General features: G+C 51.8%; 1 protein-coding gene across 13 annotated transcripts in view; it reads left to right on the forward strand.

Annotated features, from left to right (window-relative positions):
- The window catches only part of CEP250 (centrosomal protein 250), a 49,332-nt gene extending 31,125 nt beyond the window's left edge, over nt 1-18,207 (forward strand). For 10 of the 13 annotated variants that reach the window (XM_077872896.1, XM_077872902.1, XM_077872894.1 and 7 more), the window contains 13 exons: nt 1,371-1,514; nt 2,115-2,248; nt 3,642-3,780; nt 4,683-5,022; nt 5,725-5,846; nt 6,752-6,872; nt 7,874-7,995; nt 8,451-11,057; nt 13,779-13,871; nt 14,075-14,230; nt 14,700-14,801; nt 15,809-15,871; nt 17,668-18,207. In XM_077872896.1, coding sequence (XP_077729022.1) covers nt 1,371-1,514; nt 2,115-2,248; nt 3,642-3,780; nt 4,683-5,022; nt 5,725-5,846; nt 6,752-6,872; nt 7,874-7,995; nt 8,451-11,057; nt 13,779-13,871; nt 14,075-14,230; nt 14,700-14,801; nt 15,809-15,871; nt 17,668-17,931 — 4,407 coding nt within the window. In that variant the 3' untranslated portion in view covers nt 17,932-18,207. Of the gene's footprint in view, nt 1-1,370; nt 1,515-2,114; nt 2,249-3,641; nt 3,781-4,682; nt 5,023-5,724; nt 5,847-6,751; nt 6,873-7,873; nt 7,996-8,450; nt 11,058-13,639; nt 13,874-14,074; nt 14,231-14,699; nt 14,802-15,808; nt 15,872-17,667 lie in introns of those variants that run through there. The other 3 variants (XM_077872900.1, XM_077872905.1, XM_077872904.1) reach the window with 3 other exon arrangements.
- Nucleotides 18,208-21,255: the final 3,048 nt, after the last annotated feature.

Consider the following 21,255-nt stretch of genomic DNA (forward strand, 5'->3'; position numbering starts at 1 on the left):
TCCTGGGCATGGTGCTGTCACAGCAGGTGGCATGACATACATAGTCCCTGTCCTCAAAGAGCTCGAGTTCTAGTGGCAGAGCAGAGGAAAATGAGCAGATAGAGATAAATGAGATAATCGTGGGTCCTAATAAATGCTGTAAGGGAAATGGTTAGGGTGAAGTAATTGAGAGGGATTCACCAGAAGCCACTTTGAAAAAGGTGGTTCAAAAGGGGTAGGGCTCACCGAGAAAGTGGCATTTGAGCTGAAGCATGAAGGTTGAAAAGAGGCCAGCCCTAGGCAACAGTAGGGACAGACCCTGAAAGCATTATGCTGAGTGTAAGAAGCCAGTCACAAGAGGCCACATAGCACATGGTTCCATATGTAGGAAATGTCCCAAATAGGCAAATCTACAGAGGCAGCAGATGAGTAGTTGGGAGAGAAGATGGGAATAGGGAGGGTACAGGCTTGTTTTCTTGGGTGATAACAGTATTCTAAAATGTGGTGCCCTTTGTCCAACTCTGAATATTCTAAAAACCATCGATATGGTTCAACCATTATATGCCTAAATGGGTGAATTATATATGTGAACTATATCTCAATAAAGCTGTTTTATTTATTTTTTTAAGAATTTATGTATTTTAGGGAGAGAGCTCGAGCAGGGGGTGCAGAGAGAGAGGGAGAAGCAGGCTCCCTGCTCAGCTGGGACCCTGCTAGATCCCAGGACCCTGAGATCATGACCTGAGCTGTCCAGGCACCCCTCGGTAAAGCCTTTTAAAAAAAAAGCCAGCTATTTGAAGAATAGTTTCAGCAAGGGAAATAGCCATCATAAAGGCAGTGAGAGACAGGGGCTTGAGGAGTGCCAGGACAGAAAGGAAGCCATGTGACTCCAGCATGATAGGGTCAGGGGCAAGTGGAGAGATAGACAGGAGCCCAGGAGCTCTTGGTCAGCCATGCTAGGAGCTTGGAATTTGTTCTAAGGGCAGTGGGAAACTGTTGGATGGTACTTTAAAAAATACTTTAGCTGCTTTGTGGAGGGGTATGTGTGTGTGTGCGCGCGCTCGTGCACATGCATGTGCACAAGTGGTGGTGACATGAAGTGGTTGTAGGGATACGCAATAGGAGCCTGCAGCAGCGGTCCGGGTGAGGGACTGCTACCAACTCAGGGGTGCTGACAGAGAAAGCCAGGGTGAGCCAGCACGCTTTGTGAGGGAGGAAAGGGAGCAGGAGGTAAGGGTTGAGGTGGCATGGTAAAAAGAGCGTGGATTGCTGGGTCCTGCCTCCGCTTTTGCCAACCCAATTGAAAAACCAGTATCTATATGACATAGATTGTAAGACATGGGCCCCAGTGGGAGCTTTCTTCTGTTCATTGTGGTCTTCTCCTTTTGCAGGAGACCACTCAGATCCTGCAGACCCAGCTCCGGGAGGCTCGGGGGGAGCTGGAGCAGGCAGCCCAGCAGAACAGAGATGACCTTGTTGCTGTCCAAGAAGAGTGCGGGGCCCTGCTGCAGGCGAAGATGGACCTGCAGAAGCGGGTGCCTCCTTCTCTCTCCCGGTCCTGTAGCCCTTCCCCAGCATAGCCTGGCTCTTCCCCTCCTTCTGCTTGGGAAGGAATGGAAAACAGAAGGGTGCTTACAACTGAACCTGTGCCCTTGGAGCCCTGAGATAGTCCTCTCTCCCTGTGGCAACCACAGAACTTAGATTTTCTCAGGCGGTTGTTCTTCCCACCCTCCCCCAGAGATCAGATATTTTAAAATATCATGTTGCTTTTCCTACTCTGATTGCTTTTCCTTTTCAGAATCGTTTATCAGTTGGTGTTCTCATTGTTTATTTTAAAAAAATATAATCACTACACACTTGCCTACCACTTATCACTTGGCCTTTGGGTGATTCTATTCAGCCAAGATTTTGATTTGTGCCTGCCTTTACACAGCAGATGTGAGGCTGGGAGACAGCGGTGAGGCTGAATGGTACTGGGGGAGGGGTGGTCAGAATAGTATGTAAGCATTGGCAGAAGCCCCCCGAGCATTGGAAATGGGCCAGTGACTGTGGCCTCGAAGGACCCTGGAGCCCTATGTGAGAAGCGTCTTCTTGCTGGCCCCGTGCCCTTGATCCTCATGCCATTATCTTTCCAGGTAGAAGAGTTGAAGTCTCAGCTGGTTTCCAGAGATGACTCCCGGAGGCTGGTGGAGCAGGAGGTTCAGGAGAAGCTGAGGGAGGCCCAGGAGTATAGCCGAATTCAGAAGGAGCTGGAGAGAGAGAAAGCCAGGTAGGCTTGATAGTCCACGGAGTAGCTTTTGCCTGTCCAGCCACTATGGTCACTGTGAGATGGACAGGCCTTTGCTCAGGCAACCTGGCATCTCATGTCTCTAGCCCTGGACTGTACAGGTAGCCATGTAGAGAGGATATGGTCCCTGTCTTCAAAGCTTTTACTTCAGGTAGTATACTTTGAGAAGACACATTAGTGATAAACAAGACAGCATGGCTCCTGCCTCAATAGAATATATGGTTTTGTGGGGAAGACGTGATTAAGTAATCACCCAGATAAGTCATTGCTGGTTACTTACATGGTGTGAAGGGAAGAAACAGGATGCTGAAGTAGAGGTAAAGGTGAGGATGTACTTTAGATTAAGGTTTTAGGGAAAGCCTTCCTCCCCTTAAAGGGGAGGGGAGGTTGCCTTTAAACCGATCACTGAAGATAAGCTGAAAACAGCCATGCAAAGGGGTGAGGGAAAGTTCTGTGGTAGGTTAGAAATCTCAGCGGCCTGGAGGCAGATCTATACTGAAGATCTTTGGGGATACCAGAAGCACTATATGACCAGAGCCTGGTGAACGAGGACAGGGTACATGACCTGGGCAAGTCTGCATCGTTTGGGATTTGTGGGCCACGACCAGGAGTGTGTCATTTATTTTGGGTTTAGTAGGAAACCAAAGGAGGGTTTTAAGCAGAGAAATTGACATGGTCCCGTTTATGATGTATCAGAAGAGAGTGATGGCAGGAAACCTCAGGAGTGAGATACGGCCATCCAGGTGAAGTGCGGCGTGTCTCCTCAGTGACGTAGAAGTTTGAAGAGGGACAGATCCTCTTGTTGAAACAATCACAGGGAGCTAGACAGGGTTAGGAGGTGGATGCGGTTGTTTGCTGGAGAAATACTAAGGATGCACAAGGGTAGGGGTAGTGGGGAAGGGGAGGAGGGAAGGAGCTCAAGGGACATTGAGGGTGTTGGAGTTCATTATATGTCATCACCGATTGGACATAAGTGGGATGAAGGGAGAACTCTCTGATGTGGTCAGGGCCACCAAATTAGAGCATTAGGTGGATAAAGGTGCCATTCGCTGAGCTAGGGAGCAGGGTAGAGGGTGGCTGGGGAGAGGGGGGTGCAGAGGGGATGGGAAGAAATGGATATGTTGAATTTGTGGTATTACACAGGTATTTCTGGAATTTGCCAGAGAAGAAGAAACTGAAGCTAAAAGGTGATATCAGGTCCATGAAGTACCTAGGAGCACTCAGTGCTCAACAGATTCAAGCTTTTATTGTTATGCTGTAATTGTTCTCTCACGATTACTCTTTTAAGTATTAATGCTGCATTTAGCATAGTCAGATGTGAAAGGAGTTATTCATTCCCTAAGAAAATGACCTTAACCCTCTGGCCTCTCTGTAGCCTGATTCAGTCGCTGATGGAAAAGGAGCAGAGACTCCTTGTTTTACAAGAAGCTGACTCTGTTCGACAACAGGAGCTGAGCTCCCTGCGCCAGGACATGCAGGAGTCCCAGGAAGGGCAGAAAGAGCTCAGCACCCAGGTACTTCCCATGCTGCCCGGGGCGCCATTCCTTGGTGGAGGCCTCCTCCTAGAGTGCGGAAGGCTGTTGTTCAGGATCATCTCATAAGAGGACAGTTCTCTTGTTCCATTGTACAAGGTGTGCTGGGACCTCAGCAGCCCTGGCAGGAGGTGCAAGTCAGAACTGGGCAGGCTGGGGGCTTGAGAACCTGACCCAGAGTTGAGAACAGAACCTGGTGCCCAAATGGGTGGAGCTCACATAGGCCTAGTCCAAGCATGGGTACATCTAAGTGTGCTTGGTCAGCTTGGCAAGACACAGCAGTGGAACAGGTCATTAAACAGATCTGGGAGGCAGCAGCAAGAAAATTTCAGGATTCAGTCTGCTCATAACCCCAGACCTTGGACACAGAGGGAAAAACTAAGCCGGTCAGAGATAGAAAGTAGACCAGAGCAATGAAAGACCAGGTCCAGTCATTAGACAGTGCTGGATTTGCTCCCAGCAATCCTGCTTCTAGGTTACATGGACATTCGTTTCTTCATCCATCAGACAAGAATAACTCTTAGCCACTATAGAAATGTGTGGTGTCAGAACACAGTAGGCATTTTATAAATAGTAGCCATCATTATTGTGACTAGTCTTCTTTGGGCTGAGTGCCAGGGTTTCAGGCAGAGTTCTGATTGTAGCAGGGAGTTGGCATTGCTACCAGGGGAACTAGGGCCACAGCCCATTTGCATCACCTAGGCCCATGTGTCAGGAGTCAGTTGGTGGACAAACAGGTCAGATTGAGAGTAACACTCATTCCAGAGCCTTCCTTTCTGCTGGAGAGCTGATCAAGGCCCTGATCAAGGCGAGCATAGGCTGGGGAGGGTCTGATGAGAAGGTGTCCACTCCTGCTTAGAGTGATGACACTTCCTTCCTGGCAGGTGGAATTACTGAAGCAGGAGGTGAAGGAAAAGGAGGCTGACTTTCTGGCTCAGGAAGCACAACTGCTGGAGGAGCTGGAGACATCTCAAGTAACAGAGCAGCGGCTGCGAGCTTCTTTGCGGGCCCTGGAAGCCAAGGCAGCCCAAGTCCAGCTGCGACTGCGCAGCACAGAGAACCAGTTGGCAGCTCTGGTGGCAGAGCAGCAGCCGGGGCACCAGGCCCAGGCCCAGCTGGCCAGCCTCTGTTCTGTCCTGCAGCAGGCCTTGGGGTTTGCTTGTGAGAGCAGGCCTGAGCTGCGTGGCGGGGGAGACTCTGCTTCCCTCTGGGGCCCCGAGCCAGGTAAGCCGGCAACCCAAGGACTCAGTCCTTTGGCCAAAGCCAGGCCTGTTTCCCTTGGGGGGAGAAAGAAGGGGCCTCTGGTTCCTTAGGCAGTATTGCATCAAGGCTAAGGCCACAGACTCTGGAATTCAATCAGAGTCTAAACCCCGGCTCTGCCATTTGCTAGATGTGTACTTGGGCAAGTCACCTATCCTCTCTAAGCTTGATTTTTTTTTTTTTTTTTTTTGAGAGAGAGAGAAAGAGAGCTTGTGCACACAAATGTGAGCTCACTCGTGTGCAAGCAGGGGAGGGGCAGAGGAAGAGGGAGAGAGAGTCTTAAACAGACTCCCCACAGAGCTCAGAGCCTGACATGGGGCTCGATCTCACAACCCTGAGACCATGACCTGAGCTTAACCAACTACACCACCCAGGCACCCCCATCTCAGGATTTTTCTAAGGGGTTAATACGATTACATAAGTAAAATAGGTCACACAGTTCCTGGCATTTACTAAATGCCTAACAAATGATAACTAGCATTATCTAGTGCCCACCATAGCTCCTGGCACATAGGAACACAGAAAGTTCACGACGAATGAACTGCTCGAAGGCAGTTCTTTGGGGACAGGAGGGATCCGTAGGAAGGCCATGGCCAGATCTGGGGAGGTTTGGCTGTTTCTTTCATAGTGAAGCCAAGTGAGGATGTGTTTTCTCATTTTTTTCAGACCAGAATGGAACTGGGATCCTCCTTAAGAGAGGGCCCCTCCTGACAGCTCTGTCAGCTGAGGCAGTGGCATCTGCCCTCCAGAAACTTCACCAAGACCTATGGAAGACTCAGCAGGCCCGGGTATGATGCTATGCTCTCCTTCCTTGAACTCTTCACTCCCTGGCAGAGGACTCATGAAGCAGTTTGAGCTGTTTTATTCCCAAAATGAAGTTGGGATGAGTTCCACCCCAACACTCTCTACCTGGGCAAGGATGAGCATGGCATTTGGTTTCCTGGGCCTGGGTTTCACTAGCCAACTGAGGCAAACCATGCCTGCCTTGGGGTTGTGAGGAGGGTAGGGAGGGAGGGATCTGAGTGGGCTCTGAACTAGAAAAGCCTGGAGAAATGAGGGATATTGTTATGTATCATTTTCCCTTTAGCTCTGATTTATTTATGCTTGGTGCCAGTACCTCCAAGAAAAACCCGACAAAACTGGGGACCACTAAGATTTGAGGTTGCCATTTATAGATTGAACTAAATGTCCCGTAAATTCCACCTCTCAGTGAACCAATCATTCAATAAAAATTGAATGCCACCTATATGCCAGCCTTATGAGCTGATGGTATGGGAAGGAGAAAGACCAGGTTTCCACCCTCGAGAAGGCTGAGGAAGGAAACTGAATTCTAAAATAAGCAGAACTGATAGAATTAATCGGATCAATAACAGATGTAAATAGTGATAATAGGAGGAAGGGACAATTCATTCTTACTTGGGGAGGGTCACAGGGAAGGAAGAAGTGACCTTTGAGCTGAGCTTTGAAGTTGGAATTTGGGGGGAGAACTGACCCTGAGCTCAGCAGGGTCAGACAGGGATTCTAGGCTCCAGTCAGTTGGAGCAGAGCCTGTCATCACTCCAGAGAGCCATCTAGGAATAGATCCACAGGGCAGACCCCACAGAGGCTGAAGGGGAGGAGGGGGGTGCTTGGGTCCGGAGCTGGGGTAGTTTTGTGGAAGATGAGGAGCTTAACCTCACCCTACCTTTCCCAGGATGATCTGCGGGAACAGGCCCTGAAGCTGGAACAGCGTCTCACTGATACAGAGGCCGAGAAGAGTCAGGTCTGCACAGAATTGCAGGATTTGCAGAGACAACTCTCCCAGAACCAGGAAGGTGAGAAGCTCAAGGCAGGCAGGGAGGTTTGGAGGGAAGACAGAGGAGATGCCGAAGTCCAGAAGGGGCAGCTGCTCTTTACTGCTCGCTCACAACTGTGAGAAGCTACTTAGAGACCTTTCCAAAGGGGTGATGACTATTTTTCTGTTTCGAGGGCCATTCTGGAAGGAGGGAGACAGAGGGGGACAGAGTAGCTGAAGTGAGGGAAGTTCCTGGCTAGGCTCCTACTTTCTCTGTCCACAGATTTAAAAACTAGCTACCTAGGGCCAGGAATGTGAGAAGGTTATAAAATTCTGTCTTTTGTCATTTATCCACGGTAACTTTTGTCATTTCCAACTATGTCGTCAAAATTATTAACCTTTGACAGCCCAAGGATTATGGGCTTGTTTGGGAGATAGCAAAGTGTGAGGATCTAAGGAGAATGTCCCCCTACCGCAGCCAAGTGTATGGGTGGTGACTACTTGGAAAAAAAAAGAGAGGGAGGGTCTTGGGGGCCAAGGCTCCATTGTAGAAGAGAAGAGGACAGCTTGGGGAGGGAGTCTGGGCCTTGAAAATATCCCAGAGGGCTCCCTGAGAGCTGGGTTCTGGTGCATTTTTCAGAAATGAGGGGGCAGCCAATAGAGTAACACCAGTCCCTAGGAACCTCTGCAAATCATAGAACTGGAAACTAGAAAGGACCTCCAATGTCCTCTAGTTCACCCCTGCCTGGAACTCAGGGTTGGCGATCTCTACGTGATCAGGGTGAGGCAGTGTTGGGAGGATAGTCAGGCAAGTGCTGGCACTGGGCAGCAGACACAGATGCGAGCGCGGATGCTGCAAGGAGCCTAGACAACTAGGAACAGCTGGCAGATGGGTGACAGGTCTGCGAAATGATGTAATTCTCTCCTTCTTAGCCTTCTTCCCCTTTGATTCTGTTCCTCACCATCCTTCTGCCTCTATATCCCTCTTTTCCTCTACTCTTAACTCTGGGCCCTGCTCTACCACCTTCTCTCTTCCCAAAGAGAAATCCAAGTGGGAAGGAAAACAGATCTCCCTGGAATCTGAGCTGACTGAACTGCATGGAACTGTGGCATCATTACAGAGTCGTCTACAGCAAGCAGAGCTGCAGGGACTAGAGGCCCAGGTGAGGTGGCCCTGATCTGGGGGAGGGGATTTCTTCAGGAGGAACCCTCGGGCCAGGCTCCAGACTACCTCGGCTTATGGTCATAACCCATCCATATGTCATGTCCAACGTCCTTCAGCAAAGGTCTATTTCCCTGGCTGTCTCCCTGTCCCTGAGGCCCGTTAGGAAGGCCCCGGTGAGTTTTTCTGAACTGAGGTAGAAATTTTTGTCCCTTGTCCCGAAAGACCAGAATCTGGGATGGCTCGTTTGTATCAGGCTTTCTTCTCTGGGCCTAACAGAGCCCTGGAATGTTGTGGGGATGATTTCTTATGGTATCAGCTTACCTGGAATGCACCAGTTCTTTTTGTTACTCCTTGACGGGGCTGTGCCACAGAGTAAGGAAACGGAGGGCCTGAGCTGGGGTGACAGTATCAAGGAAGCGTAGCCTAAGGCGATTTTTGCATCTTGTTTCCCAGAATGAGCGAAAGCTACTGCAGGCAGCCAAGGAGAGCCTGACAGCCCAGGTGGAACGTTTGCAGGCATCTGTGGCAGAAGCCAGGGCTCAGGCTGGTGCCACCAGGGCTCTGGAGGAGGACTTGAGAACTGCTCGCTCAGCCCTGAAACTCAAGAGTGAGGAAGCAGAGACCGAGCGTGAGCGGGCCCAGGCTCTGCAGGAGCAGGGCGAGCTGAAGGTGGCCCAAGGGAAGGCTCTGCAGGAGAATTTAGCTATCCTGGCTCAGACTCTATCCGAAAGAGAAGGGGAGGTGGAGGCTTTGCGGGGAAGTATTCAGGAACTGGAGAAACAACGGGAGATGCAAAAGGCTACTTTGGAAGCTCTGTCTCTGGACCTGAAGAAGAAGAGCGAAGAGGTAGATGTGCAACAAGAACAGATCCAGGAGCTGGAGAAGTGCAGGTCCCTTTTAGAAGATCTGCCTCTGGCCATGCAGGAACAAGAGCAGAGGCTGGTTGCACAGAGGGAGCAAATCCAAGAGCTCGAGAAGGATCGAGAGACCCAGAGGAACATCTTGGAGCATCAGCTTCTCGAACTTGAGAAGAAGGCCCAAATGATAGAGTCCCAGAAAGGAGAGATTCAGGACCTGAAGAAGCAGCTGGTTACTCTGGAATGCCTGGCTCTGGAACGAGAGGAAAACCATCACAAGATGGAGTGCCAACAGAAGGCAATCGAGGAGCTGGAGGGCCAGAGGGAAATGCAGAGAGTAGCTCTGACCCACCTCACACTGGACCTGGAAGAAAAGAGCCAGGAGCTGCAGGCCCAGAGCAGTCAGATCGACAAGCTGGAGAGCCATAGCACCCTTCTGGCGAAAGAGCTCCAGGACAAGGACCAGGAGCTGAAGTCCCAGCAAGAACAGATCGAGGAGCTGCAGAGGCAGAAGGAGCGTCTGGCTCAGGACCTAGAGAGGAGGGACCAGGACGTGGTGCTCCAGAGGGAAAGGATTCGGGTCCTAGAAGACCAGAGGACGCTGCAGACCAAGATCCTGCAGGAGGACCTGGGACAGATCAAGCTGTCCTTGAGAGAGCGAGGCCGGGAGCTGGCTTCCCAGAGGCCACCGATGCAGGAGCGGGCAGAGGAAGGGAAGGGCCAGAGTAAAGCCCAGCGCGGGAGCCTGGAGCACCTGAAGCTGATCCTGCGTGACAAGGAGAGGGAGGTAGAATGCCAGCAGGAACGCATCCAGGAACTGAAGGAGTATAAGGATCAGCTGGAGCAGCAGCTCCAGGGCCTACACAGGAAGGCAGGGGAGACTGGCCTCCTCCTGACTCAGCGAGAGCAGGAGATAGTGGTCCTGCAGCGGCATCTGCAGGAAGCCGCAGAACAGGGGGAGCTGAAAGAGCGGTCACTTCAGGGTCACCTGGAAGAGGCCCAGAGAGCCCTGGCCCAGAGGGACCAGGAGCTCGAGGCCCTGCAGCACCAACAGCAGCAGGCCCTGGGGCAGGAGGAGACTAGGAAGGAAGAGGCAAGCACCCTGCAGAGGGCTCTGGAGCAGGCCCACACGGCGCTGAAAGAGCGCCAGGGAGAGCTTGAGGACCACAAGGAGCATGTGCGAAGGCTCCAGGAGGAGCTGGCCGTGGAGGGACGGCGTGTGCAGGCCCTGGAGGAGGTGGTGGGTGACCTAAGGGCTGAGTCTCGGGAGCAGGAGGAGGCTTTGCTGGCCCTCCAGCAACAGGGTGCCGAGCGGGCACAGGAGCATGAGGCGGAGGTCGGGGGCCTGCGGGCCAGCCTCCTGCAGGCAGAGACTGCACTCAAGGAACGGGACCTGGCGCTGGAGGCCCTGCGAGCCGATGGCCGGGCCTCCCAGCTTCGGGAGGAGACAGCCCGGGACTGGGCCCAAGCTCTGCAGGAGGCCCTGAGCAAGGCCCAGGCTGCCGTGCAGGAGAAAGAGCAGCGGCTGCTGGGTCAAGCAGAGTTGAGCCGCAGCCTGGAGACCAGCACCACCACTTTGCAGGCTGCCCTGGACTCTTGCCAGGCACAAGCCCGGCAGCTGGAGGAGGCTCTGAGGAGGCGAGAGGACGAGATCCAGGACCGGGACCTCCGGCACCAGGAGGCCGTGCAGCAGCTCCAGCGGGCACTTGCCCAGAGAGATGAAGAATTGAGCCATCAGAAGAGACAGGGGCAGCTGCTAGAGCAGTCTCTGGCCCGGAGGGCCCGAGAAGATGCCATCCAAGGGAAGCCAGGTCCGGAGCAGGAGAAAGAGGAAGAGATGAGAGGCCTTCGAGAAAGCCTAAGGGAGTTGCAGCTGACTCTAGCCCAAAAGGAAGAGGAGATCCTGGGGCTGAGGGAGGCCCAGCAAAGGAAGAATCTGGAGGACTCACTGCACAGCCACACAGCGCCCCCAGAGCCCTCTACAGACTTTGCCACCTTAGGGCCCAGGCTGCAGCAGGAGCTGGAGCGACTGCAGACAGCACTGAGGCTAACTGAGGCCAGGGAGATTGAGTGGAGGGAGAAGGCCCAGGACTTGGCACTGTCCCTGGCCCAGAGCAAGGCTAGCGTCAGCAGTTTGCAGGAGGCAGCCATGTTCCTACAGGCCTCTGTTCTGGAGCGGGACTTGGAACAGCAGAGGCTGCAGGTGAGTCACCCCGTGAATCATAACAGCAGGGAGGGTGCAGAGCCCAGTTTGGCTGAGCTCAGGTGCTGCCCACCACCCTGGGCTTATGGCACCTCAGGGTGTGAGAGAGCGGAGATAAGTGGAATCCAGGGTAGTGTGCTAGTCTGGGGGGATATGGAGAAAGTAAGACAGCCACGGTTCCTGCCCTCGTAGAGCTTCTAATCAAGCAGATAAACAATTAGAATGCACTGTCAGGTTCTAATTAGATCCTCATTAGGGAAGATCAGTGTGCTCTTGAGCATGCAGAGGGCACTCAGCCAGCCGTTCCTAGTGGAAAATCCTGAAAGGCTTCCCAATAAAAGCAGGCTTTAAAATTAGATGAGAAGGGAACAGTAAGGAATTAGCCAAGCACAGGTGGGGGAGGAGCTTACTGGGGAAGAGGAAAAAGGAAGGAGAATGTGTAATGTCTGCATAGGGACTTCGGGCTGCCTGGGACACAGAGGGGCAGTTAGCAACAGAAGACAAGGCAGCAGGGTGCCATCATCGTTGAGGGCTTCTAAGTTGTGTCAAGGACCTGGCTGACCAGTGGGACCTGGATGAAGCATTTGGGACAGTGGAGGAGGGTGACACAATCCAATGTTTAGTCCAGAAAGTCATTCAGGCTACTGTGTGAAGCAACAGTAGATCTGGAGAACAACAAGGAGGCAGTCATTGAAGTCCCGGGACAGATGGTCACCTAAGACAGTAGGGGTGGATGGTGACACAGGGTGGGTATAGAAGCTCACAGGACTTCTGGCAGTTGACTGGCTAAGAGATGGGGAAGTAAAAAAAGGGCAGAAGAAAACCAAACCCTCAGGTTTCTGCTCAAAGGCAGGTTTCAGAAATGCTATGGAAGGCAGCAAGGTGAGGTGCCTGTGGGATGTACAGGGGATGACGTCCAGTGGGCAGGACTGTAAAGTGACCTGAAGTTGAAGGATGATGCTAGGGATAGAGACTTGGGGTCCACACCAGTTAGGGATAAGTGTACTCCTCTAGGTGGAATATTGAGTGAGAAGGGAAGTGGGCCTTAAGGTGTAGCATTCAACCTCAAGGTCAGGGGCCATGTCTTAGTCCCCTGGGCACCCCAGCACTGAGCATAAGGCCTGCACGGAGTAGGCAGTCAGGAAAGTGAAGTTGGCTATTGGTCATAGAGAGCCATTGTCTCTTTTGCCAAGAGGAACCCAGTCCAGTTTTCCCAGGAAATTGACTCTACATTGTGGGGCCTTGACCAGGGCTGAGCCCCAGAGAACCCCCTTTGTTATCTCATTTTTTTTTTTTTTTTTAAGATTTTATTTATTCATGAAGCCACAGAGACAGAGGCAGAGGGAGAAGCAGGCTCCATGCAGGAAGCCCGATGTGGGACTCGATCCTGGGACTCCGGGATCATGCCCTGAGCCTCAGGCAAACGCTCAACCCAGGTGTCCCCCCTTCGTCATCTCAGACACAGTCATGCAGGGACTTACCTTCTGGGAGCGATATGCAGAGAAGGGGATCCATTGTGAACTTTGGAGTCAAGTTCCTGAGTTTGTAACACAGTCCTACAGCTTATGGGCTGTGTGACCCTAGATAAGTGCCTTTACTTCTCTGACTCTTGTTTTTCTCTTCAATAAAATAGGGAATGACAGTACTAGCCCCAAGGGTCATCTTGAGTATAAAATGAGATAATACATATAAAATGCATAGGAAGGAAGCATTCAATAAGTAAATTCCTTTCCTATTTCTAGGCTCATTCTTAAAGGCACAGAGAAAGTAAGGTATATCACTGGGCAGGAGGATTACTGAGCAGTACTGTAGGCCGGGTCAGAGTCCCCCTGCACTCCTCACCCCTCAAACACTCAAGAACATCTTTCAGATGCAGCCCTCCATCGCAATGCTGTCATTTTTTATCTTAAGCATTTTCCATGCCATGCGTTTTTATTCTTGCTTCCTTCCACAACAGCCCTGAGAAGTAGGAATTATTATCTTCAGTTTGTAGTTCAGAGAGGCCAGGTAACTTGTCCAAGGTCATATGGCCAGTTGATGACAGAATTAGATCTAGGGAGTCTGACTCTAGAATGCAGCCCGTTTATTGCTGAGATCTTCCCGTCTCTCAGACAACTTCCACCTGTGCACACGCACTTCCTATCTGTCTTCTTGACCATTAATACTTAGGAGACATACGGCACCTAGAAAATATCTAGTGCTGGGGTCCCCACTTATCAATAGGGATTTAACCTCAGGGTCTTGATCTACGCTTCATAGAGCTTTTCTTTTTCTTTTTCTTTTTCTTTTTCTTTTTCTTTTTCTTTTTCTTTTTCTTTTTCTTTTCTTTCTTTTTTTTTCACACAAATGAGCAAGTTGGGTTTTGGAGAGCACTCATACCAAGTCACAGAGCCCATAAGTGGTGCCATAATGCCCAACTGTGTGTGATCCCAGAGTCCATGTCTCAGTGCTCCAAGCTGTTGCTTAGCTTATGGGAGATCTCAGACGAGCCAGGTTTTAGCCCTAGCCAACTGTGCATCTTTGAATAGACCCCTCTCTGCTTCTTTGCTTTATCCACCTGTAAAATAAAGATTCTTCACTAGAATAGTTCAGAAGAGGCTCCAGGAACAATAAGACTATAATCTATGAGAAAAGTAATCGGTTTTTATGAGGATGGAAGGCAGAGAAGGTCTCGATATGACGTTGTCAGGGGGTGATTTGCTCCACACCTTGATGTCCCAGGATGAGTTGGAGCTCACCAGACAGGCTCTGGAGAAGGAGCAGCTCCTGAGCTCTAGTTCAACCAGCAGAGCAGAACAGAGGCCCAGAGAAGAGGTAGGTGGACAGCTGGAAGAGGTGAGCTGGGGGCCTGGTGGGAACAGATGGCCAGGGGGAAGCTCCTTTCCAGGGGCTTCTTCCCCTCCTTTGGGAATTGGGTCCCTGAAACTCAGCTCTGCCAGATTGATCCCTTTGCCCTCTATCTGATCCCCATCTGCCTAAGGGGCTGCCCAGGTGAGAGTAACAGGTCTGTCCTGCAGGTGTCAGAAGTCGAGGCTGAGCCTAGTCTTGGGCTGGAGGAGAGGCAGCTCTGGGGACAAAGGCTGGAGTACCTCCAGCAAGCAGTGGCACAGCTGGAGATTGACCGGAGCAGGCTGCAGCATCACAATGTCCAGCTGCGGGCCACCTTGGAGCAGGTAATCCATTTCTCTTGTCCTCAGCTCCCTCAACTGGAGTCCAGTGGGCAGGCGTCTCTACCTCCTGTGTAGCCCGCAGAGCAGAGCTGTAAGCTGTAGCCCCAGGGCCACATTCAGCCCTGCTGCCTGTTACTGAAAAGAAATTTTCATGGGAACACTACAATAGAGGAATTGAATAGTTGTGACAGAGATTTAATGGCCTGCAGAGTCTAGAATACTACAGAAAGCCTTCACTAAGCCTGCTCTGAAGGCCTGAGTGGCTGGCCCTACCTCTTCTGGCCCAGCAGCACATCTCTGCTCTCAGGCTGCCCTGGCCCATGTTCTCCTCATGCTGGGAGTTTAGCTTCTCATGATTGCTGTCGCCTGCTCACACCTACACCCACAGCCACACCAGCCTCCTCTCAAACAGGCAGTCCTGCTCCAGCCCCAGAGCCAAGCCAAGCCCTGACTTCTCAGCTGAATCTTGCAGGTGGAGCGAGAGCGCAGGAAGCTGAAGAGGGAGTCCATGCGCGTGTCACGGACAGGCGGCCTGGAGGTTAAGGAAGCTGCGGCTTCGTCCCCCACACAGCAGGTGTGCCTCTTCTTATTGACTGCGGCCTCCAGAAAGCCCAAACCTGGCCCCCAGAAACAATCCCCTGCAGTACATAGCCCAGGCTACCCTCTGGGGGGAGACAGCCATGATGCTAGCTGACCTGGAGAGCCCCTCCTGGCTGACTTCTACCCACCCAAGGCAGCTCAGTCTGTTCCTGACCCAGGAAAGCAGTCTATCCTCAGTAGGGATGGAGTCACAGCTTGCAGCCCTACCTTCTCAGGAACTCAGGAAGGCTTCCCTGGCGTGTAACCTACCTGCTGCCAGACCAGGGCCTCAGGCTCACCCAGGAGTGGGGCTCCTCGGGCTTCTGGTCAGAATCCCTGTATATGGGTTTCAAGTGGTGCTTGCCAGACCCTGATGTGCCCAGGAGCTTGATAGCAGCTTTGTGGGCCTCTTGGCTCTCCTCCCTGGTAGTACTGAATTTATGATTAGAGTCCATGGTATTTCCTGGGACTAGACTCGCTTTTTGGGGTAAGGAATTGGGGGAAGACTCCCCAGACCAGCACTCTTTTAGCAGAGTTATGCCCATCAATAAACAGTGCTGCAGCCTGATTGGGAGAGACTTCTTCTGGTGGCTGAGCATCTCCCAGCTGTTTGTTCCCATTCCTTTATGAAAGCTTCCCAAGGGCAGGCACCTCGCCTTACTTCATTTCTGCATCCCTAGCTCACAACCCAGGGCTGGCACAAAGCAGAGGCGAGGTATACTTCTGTAAATGAAAAGGTGACTCAAGCCAATGCCATCTGAGCCTGTTGGATATTCAGCATCATGTCTCCATGGGCATCATCCATTAGACTGGCTTGGCCCCTTGTGGACTTCCTTGCCCAAGGGCCATGGTGCCCCATGGAGTCCAGTGTGGATCCAGGCACATCTGGCCCACAGCACCTGCCTTGGCCCCCGAGATTGGGATGAGCTGCCTGAAAATGCCTACAGAACCCCCAGGGCGGGAGGGCCTATTCCGATAGGGAATGACATTTGTCCTCCATAGGATGGAAGGGGAGGACAGAAGGGCTCCTCAGATGACAAGCAGATGGCTGAACTGCAGAAAGAGGTATGTTCTGGAAGGATCAGCTTTCTAAGCCCCCTTTCCCCTCCCTTGAAATCCGGGGACAAGGCTTTGGTTAATTGCTGTGTGCTTGACCCCTTGTGGCCCTTCCAGCAGAGAGATGGGAGATAGTTCCTCAGAGAACTTCAGTCTGTATGGGAGGCAAGAAGAACCCAGTCCCAACTCAGCATCCCAGCTGTTTAGGGTAGGAGTGGGGAAGAAAGCGTGCTCCAGACCCCAGACCACCAGCTTCCTACTTAGGAAGGGAAAGGAGAAGGAAGAGGGCTGGGGGGCAGACAGAAGATTCTAGGAGGACAAACAAAAGCAAACATGAGCATCCTGGTCTCCTCTGCCCTCAAATACACCCATGCAAGCAGGGCTGTCACCAGCATACCAGGCACAGTAGCCTGGCACCAGCACCAAGATCCATACCTCATAGCTCAGTTGAAGCCACCGCATACAAGGAAGCTAGGATCAAGTGCCTTCTTGCCCCTTAGGCCTCACTTAAAATCCTGGCATTTTATTATAAGGTTTGCCCTGTCTTCCAAAGCCCAGGAGTAATAAGAACTATGGAATTTTTATTTCTGAGTCTGTTTCAGAAATTAATAGCACTACTGGCAGAGCCTGACTGTACAGCTACACTTAGCCATTAATTTGAATTCATAGGAAGCAGTCCCAAGTTGGGGCCCAGACTAGGGGGAGGCAAGGGAAGCATGTAGGGTGGAGAATTTAAGGGGATGCTCATTATCGACCTGGAGTCCCTCCCTAAATTGTACACTCCAGGAGTCTCTTGCCTCACCCTAGTCCTAGATCTCCCCTGAGCTCCCAGTAACCACCTCCTGGTAGTCTCCATGTACTCATCAGAGAAGGATTGTTATTATTTTTAAAGATTTTATTTATTTATTCATGAGAGACACAGAGAAGGAGAGGCAGAGACACAGGCAGGAGAAGCAGGCTCCACGCAGGGAGCCTGACGCAGGACTTGATCCCAGGTCTCCGGTACCACGCCCTGGGCCGTAGGCGGCACCAAGCTGTTGACCCACCCAGGCTGCCCAGAGAAACAAGAATTAATCAGTGATTCTCAACCTCGGCTACACATTAGAATCACCTGAGGAGCTTTGAAAAAATACTGATGCCCAGGCCTCACCACAATCTAATTAAGTCAGAGTATTTATCAAAAGCTTCCAAAGGGGCACTGTAGAGCTTTCTGCAGGGCTTAAAATATTCTGTATCTTGATTGGGATAGTGGTTATACATGGGTATGAACATTATCAAACTCACCAAAATATACAGTTAAAATCCTCGCATTTTATTACATAAATGATCCATCAATGAAGTACATGAGTATTTTGTTGTTGCTCTTGTTCTTTTTTTAAAAAAAATTTTTTTAATTTATTTATTTATGATAGTCACAGAGAGAGAGAGAGAGAGAGACAGGCAGAGACACAGGCAGAGGGAGAAGCAGGCTCCATGCACCGGGAGCCCGATGTGGGACTCGATCCCAGGTCTCCAGGATCGCGCCCTGGGCCAAAGGCAGGCGCCAAACCGCTGCGCCACCCAGAGATCCCGTTGCTCTTGTTCTTAAGGTCCCTATTCGAGTCTCCTATGCAGCCAAGGTTGAGAATCACTGGAATTCCCATGATTCCCAAGGACCCTTGCCCCAAATACCATAGTGCTGATCATGAGATTTGTGTGTGGTAGTTGATTCAGGTACTCCCTCACAAGAGCCCGGGGAGCAGAGCAGGAGGGCATGGGGCAGCTTTGGGGCACTTACCCTTTCCCTCTTGGTTTTCTGCCCCCAGGTGGCCATGCTGCGGGGCCAGCTGGCCTTGGAGCGGAAGCAGAGGCAGGACTACATTGCTCGCTCGGTGCAGACTAGCCGTGAGCTAGCGGGCCTGCACCACAGCCTCTCCCACTCACTGCTGGCCGTGGCCCAGGCCCCTGAAGCCACTGTCCTGGAGGCCGAGACCCGCAAGCTGGACGAGTCCCTGACTCAAAGTCTGACATCCCCAGGGCCAGCTTTGCTGTGCCCCAGCCCCAGCACTATCCAGGCCATCTCCAGGTAGCAGCCACAGCCAGGGCAGGATCCGGGCCAACCTGGGGATACATGAACAGATGAATGGCTGTCATGGCCCAGAGAGAGGAAAGGAAACCCACAAGGCTGGGGAAGGCCCTGACTCACGTAGGAATGAGGCAAGCCACACCCACCTGTTACCGAGAGTCACTGGCAGGAGTTTTGCTCTGGCCCAGGGGCATCTACTGCCTCTTGTCTAGAATGTATTACCCCAGCACCTCACCTAATCTTTCTCCTCCCCTCCAACAATAAACCCCATGTCTCCACATTTGTTCTCTGCTGCTGGCTTCACTCGTGTCACTGGGCAACAGTAGCACATCAGGGCATCTGTGAAGGAAGAATTTGCTAAAGATTCCTGTCAGGTAGCATGAATTTGTCATCTGCCTGCATTCTGACAGAGAAGGCTTATGACCGATGCAACAAGACAAAGCCGCTATCCACGGGGAGCTGGAGTCCAGTTGACAAGAACACTTATCAATGAGTCACACAGACAGCTCTGTGTGCTGACTAGAAGTGTGTAGAAATTCTGGAGACTGAGGAAGGAAGGCATGAGCTGGCCCTTGAAGGATGGAGGAGTTGGGCGGGGTTGCTAAGCATGCTGGGAAGATCAGTCAGCCTGTGGCAAAGCATGCTGGGGCTCAGGTTGGATGCGTAGGGAGGGAAATTATAGAGGGCCCTGGAATATAGATTTGAACTCATGGATAATGAGGAACCATCATATGTTCTTGACTTAAAATAACTTCTGGGGCTTCGAAAACATTGAGTTGACCTTAGGCTAGTCAGTTTCTGGAGTTCAAACACTCCATCTGGCCTCAGTCCCCTTCTGCTCTGGGTGAATGCCCTTGGCGTCCCTTCCTGGGCATACCAGCTGCGACCAGCTCTGGTCCCCTGTAGTCCAACTGTGTGTCAAGCCAGTAGAGAGGATGGCCAATGGCAGAATTTGTCACTTAGGGACTGACCCTGGTGGAGGCACCCTGGACTGAACCCCATTCGCCACCTTAAAACTTATTGTTGGCAACTTTCTCGAAGCCTAGAAGAACAATTTTCTTTAAAGAAGCTGGGCTTGGCCTTCCTCTGGCCCTTCAGGTGTAACCTGGAATTCCTTTTCCTAAGCCTGAGGATGGAGCTAAGGCCTAGTTAAGAATGTAGGGGTTTAAGAATAGCACCCGACTCCCGCAAACCTACTTACTCAGGGCCCAGGCCCCTTGTATTTCATCACATCACACAGAGCAGACAGGGGGCTGTTCACCACTGCGGAAGCTTTATTCCAAAAACTCATGGCTTGGGACTCAGCAACAGATGCTTAGTAAAACATCACAGTTTAGAAGCCCCCAGAACTAGGCCTGGGGCCCGAGAGATGCTAGACCCTAGCGAGGTTCCCTGTGACTCAGAAGCCTCACCTGGCCTTTTCTGTGCTGGGAGTTCTCAAAGACAAACAGGACTTGGCTCATTATATTCTGTCCCATCCTCTGATTCTCTAGCTTAGAGGAGAGTGTGGATCTTCCAGGCAGGACTGAGCCTTGCCTAAGAGCATCAGGCCAGAGTTTCCTTTCCTTTTCCTCATCTCATGCCACAGCAAATCAGTGGTTAGGAAATGTCCCTGACCAGCTAGGTCTCGTGGATGTACTTGAGGACAGTAAAGTTAATCACCAGAACCCTGAGGGGAAAGGTTAGAGCTGAGCGCAGAGGGTTCCTTTCACAAAATCTTTCCCTTCTCTTCAACCTTCTCCTTGTCTGTTTGCTAGAGGCTGGTGCAGGCCAGAAAGTCGTGAGAGTAGTAGAGCTTAGCCAGGGTCTGGGCAATGTTCTTGTTCCTAGGGAGTGCCTGGGTCTGGTGGGTGCGGCACCCCATTCTCTCAACCAGTCTCCCTACTTTGTGTGTTAGAGCAACAATCATCAGAGCACAACCGAATCACCTTGATTCATCTGCTTCCCTGCTTGGAATTAGCAGCAGCTTGAAGGCAGAAAAGCTGCCTAGCATGAGGTCGAGAAGGAAAAACTGGTTGTACATTAGTGAGGGGTTTGGGGAGCGTGCAATCGCAGCAGAGTGACGGCAAGGTAACAACACCAAAAAGCTAAGGGCTGTCTGCTCCAGGCCTGGGGCCTCCACCAGCCACACCACCTGATAAAAGATGCCCTTTTCCACCTTGGCTCAAGACCACCGCAGTCCATACTGCATATGGAGGCTTCAGCAACGCCAGCAGCACGTGGATATTCTTACCAGGTCATGGGTATTCTCAGGTGCACTATGTACAAGTAAGTTCTGTTTGTTGCCCTTGTTCCCTGAACCTAAAAATGAGACCTGGTTTATTCTGCAGAGATAGGAAAGGAAGTCAGGAAGGCACTGGGGCTCATAGGCTGGCACTGCTCACCACCCTCACCCTCCTGCCCCCACCAGAGCACGGTGTGGTGCTCCTCAGTGGATGTCCCATGCCACAACACGATTTCACATTACCTAAGTTCCTCACTGTATATAGCACAGGACCGGCATGGTCTCAGGGTTTTGCTGTGGCCTGGGGTCAGCTGAAATAGTTCCTCCTTGGCTGGCTGGCACTGGATTTGGTCTCCTAGCATCAGGGCCTACAGAGAAGAGCACAGACCACTTACTGCTTGACCCCCATGTTCTAACACAAAGGAGGCTATTGGAGCAGAGAAAGGAGTCAGGGAGGTGGTGTAGCTCAGAGCCCAGGAACTCTGGAGATGGTCTCCAACTTCATAAGGAGCTTCGGGGCCCATCTGGAAGCACTGGTCAAATCAGGCAGACAGCCTGCTGGTGAAAGCAGGCTATGCAGATGTGGCACCATGGTGAGCAACCTCAGAGCCTCTGGGGCTCTGGGCCAGCAGCAGAACTTCCAGATGTTCCTGTGGAAGTGGGGATACGTCACCCACAAAAGCAACAAGGCAACCCCCAGCCAAAGACTGCATGCAGGCCTCCTCTCAGCACATAAAACAGGTCCCTTTTCAGCCAGCTGGTTGTTTAATTGTTTGGTCTTAGGACACATGACACATTCCTGTGTTATGTACCCCCACCCCCACCCCGCAATACCTCACCTCCTATCTCCTGACCTGCTAACCACCTGTTCGCTCCTCAGGGCAGGGGAAGGGAGCAGCTGAGCCCTGTGCTAACACTAGATCCTGAAAAGTGGAGTCAGGGTGCAGAGGTGGGGGACAGGAAGAAGCAGGGGCAGGAGGCAAAGTCAGGGAGCATGAAGAAGGAGGGTCTATCAGCATGCTACAAGCAGTAACATCCCCTGTGTGATCCTCCAGCACCATGGGGAAGGAGTACAAGCTCAGCTCTGCTTGCTACACTTAGGAA

Source organism: Canis aureus, chromosome 26, assembly GCF_053574225.1.
Source record: "Canis aureus isolate CA01 chromosome 26, VMU_Caureus_v.1.0, whole genome shotgun sequence".
Taxonomy (NCBI): Eukaryota; Metazoa; Chordata; class Mammalia; order Carnivora; family Canidae; genus Canis; species Canis aureus.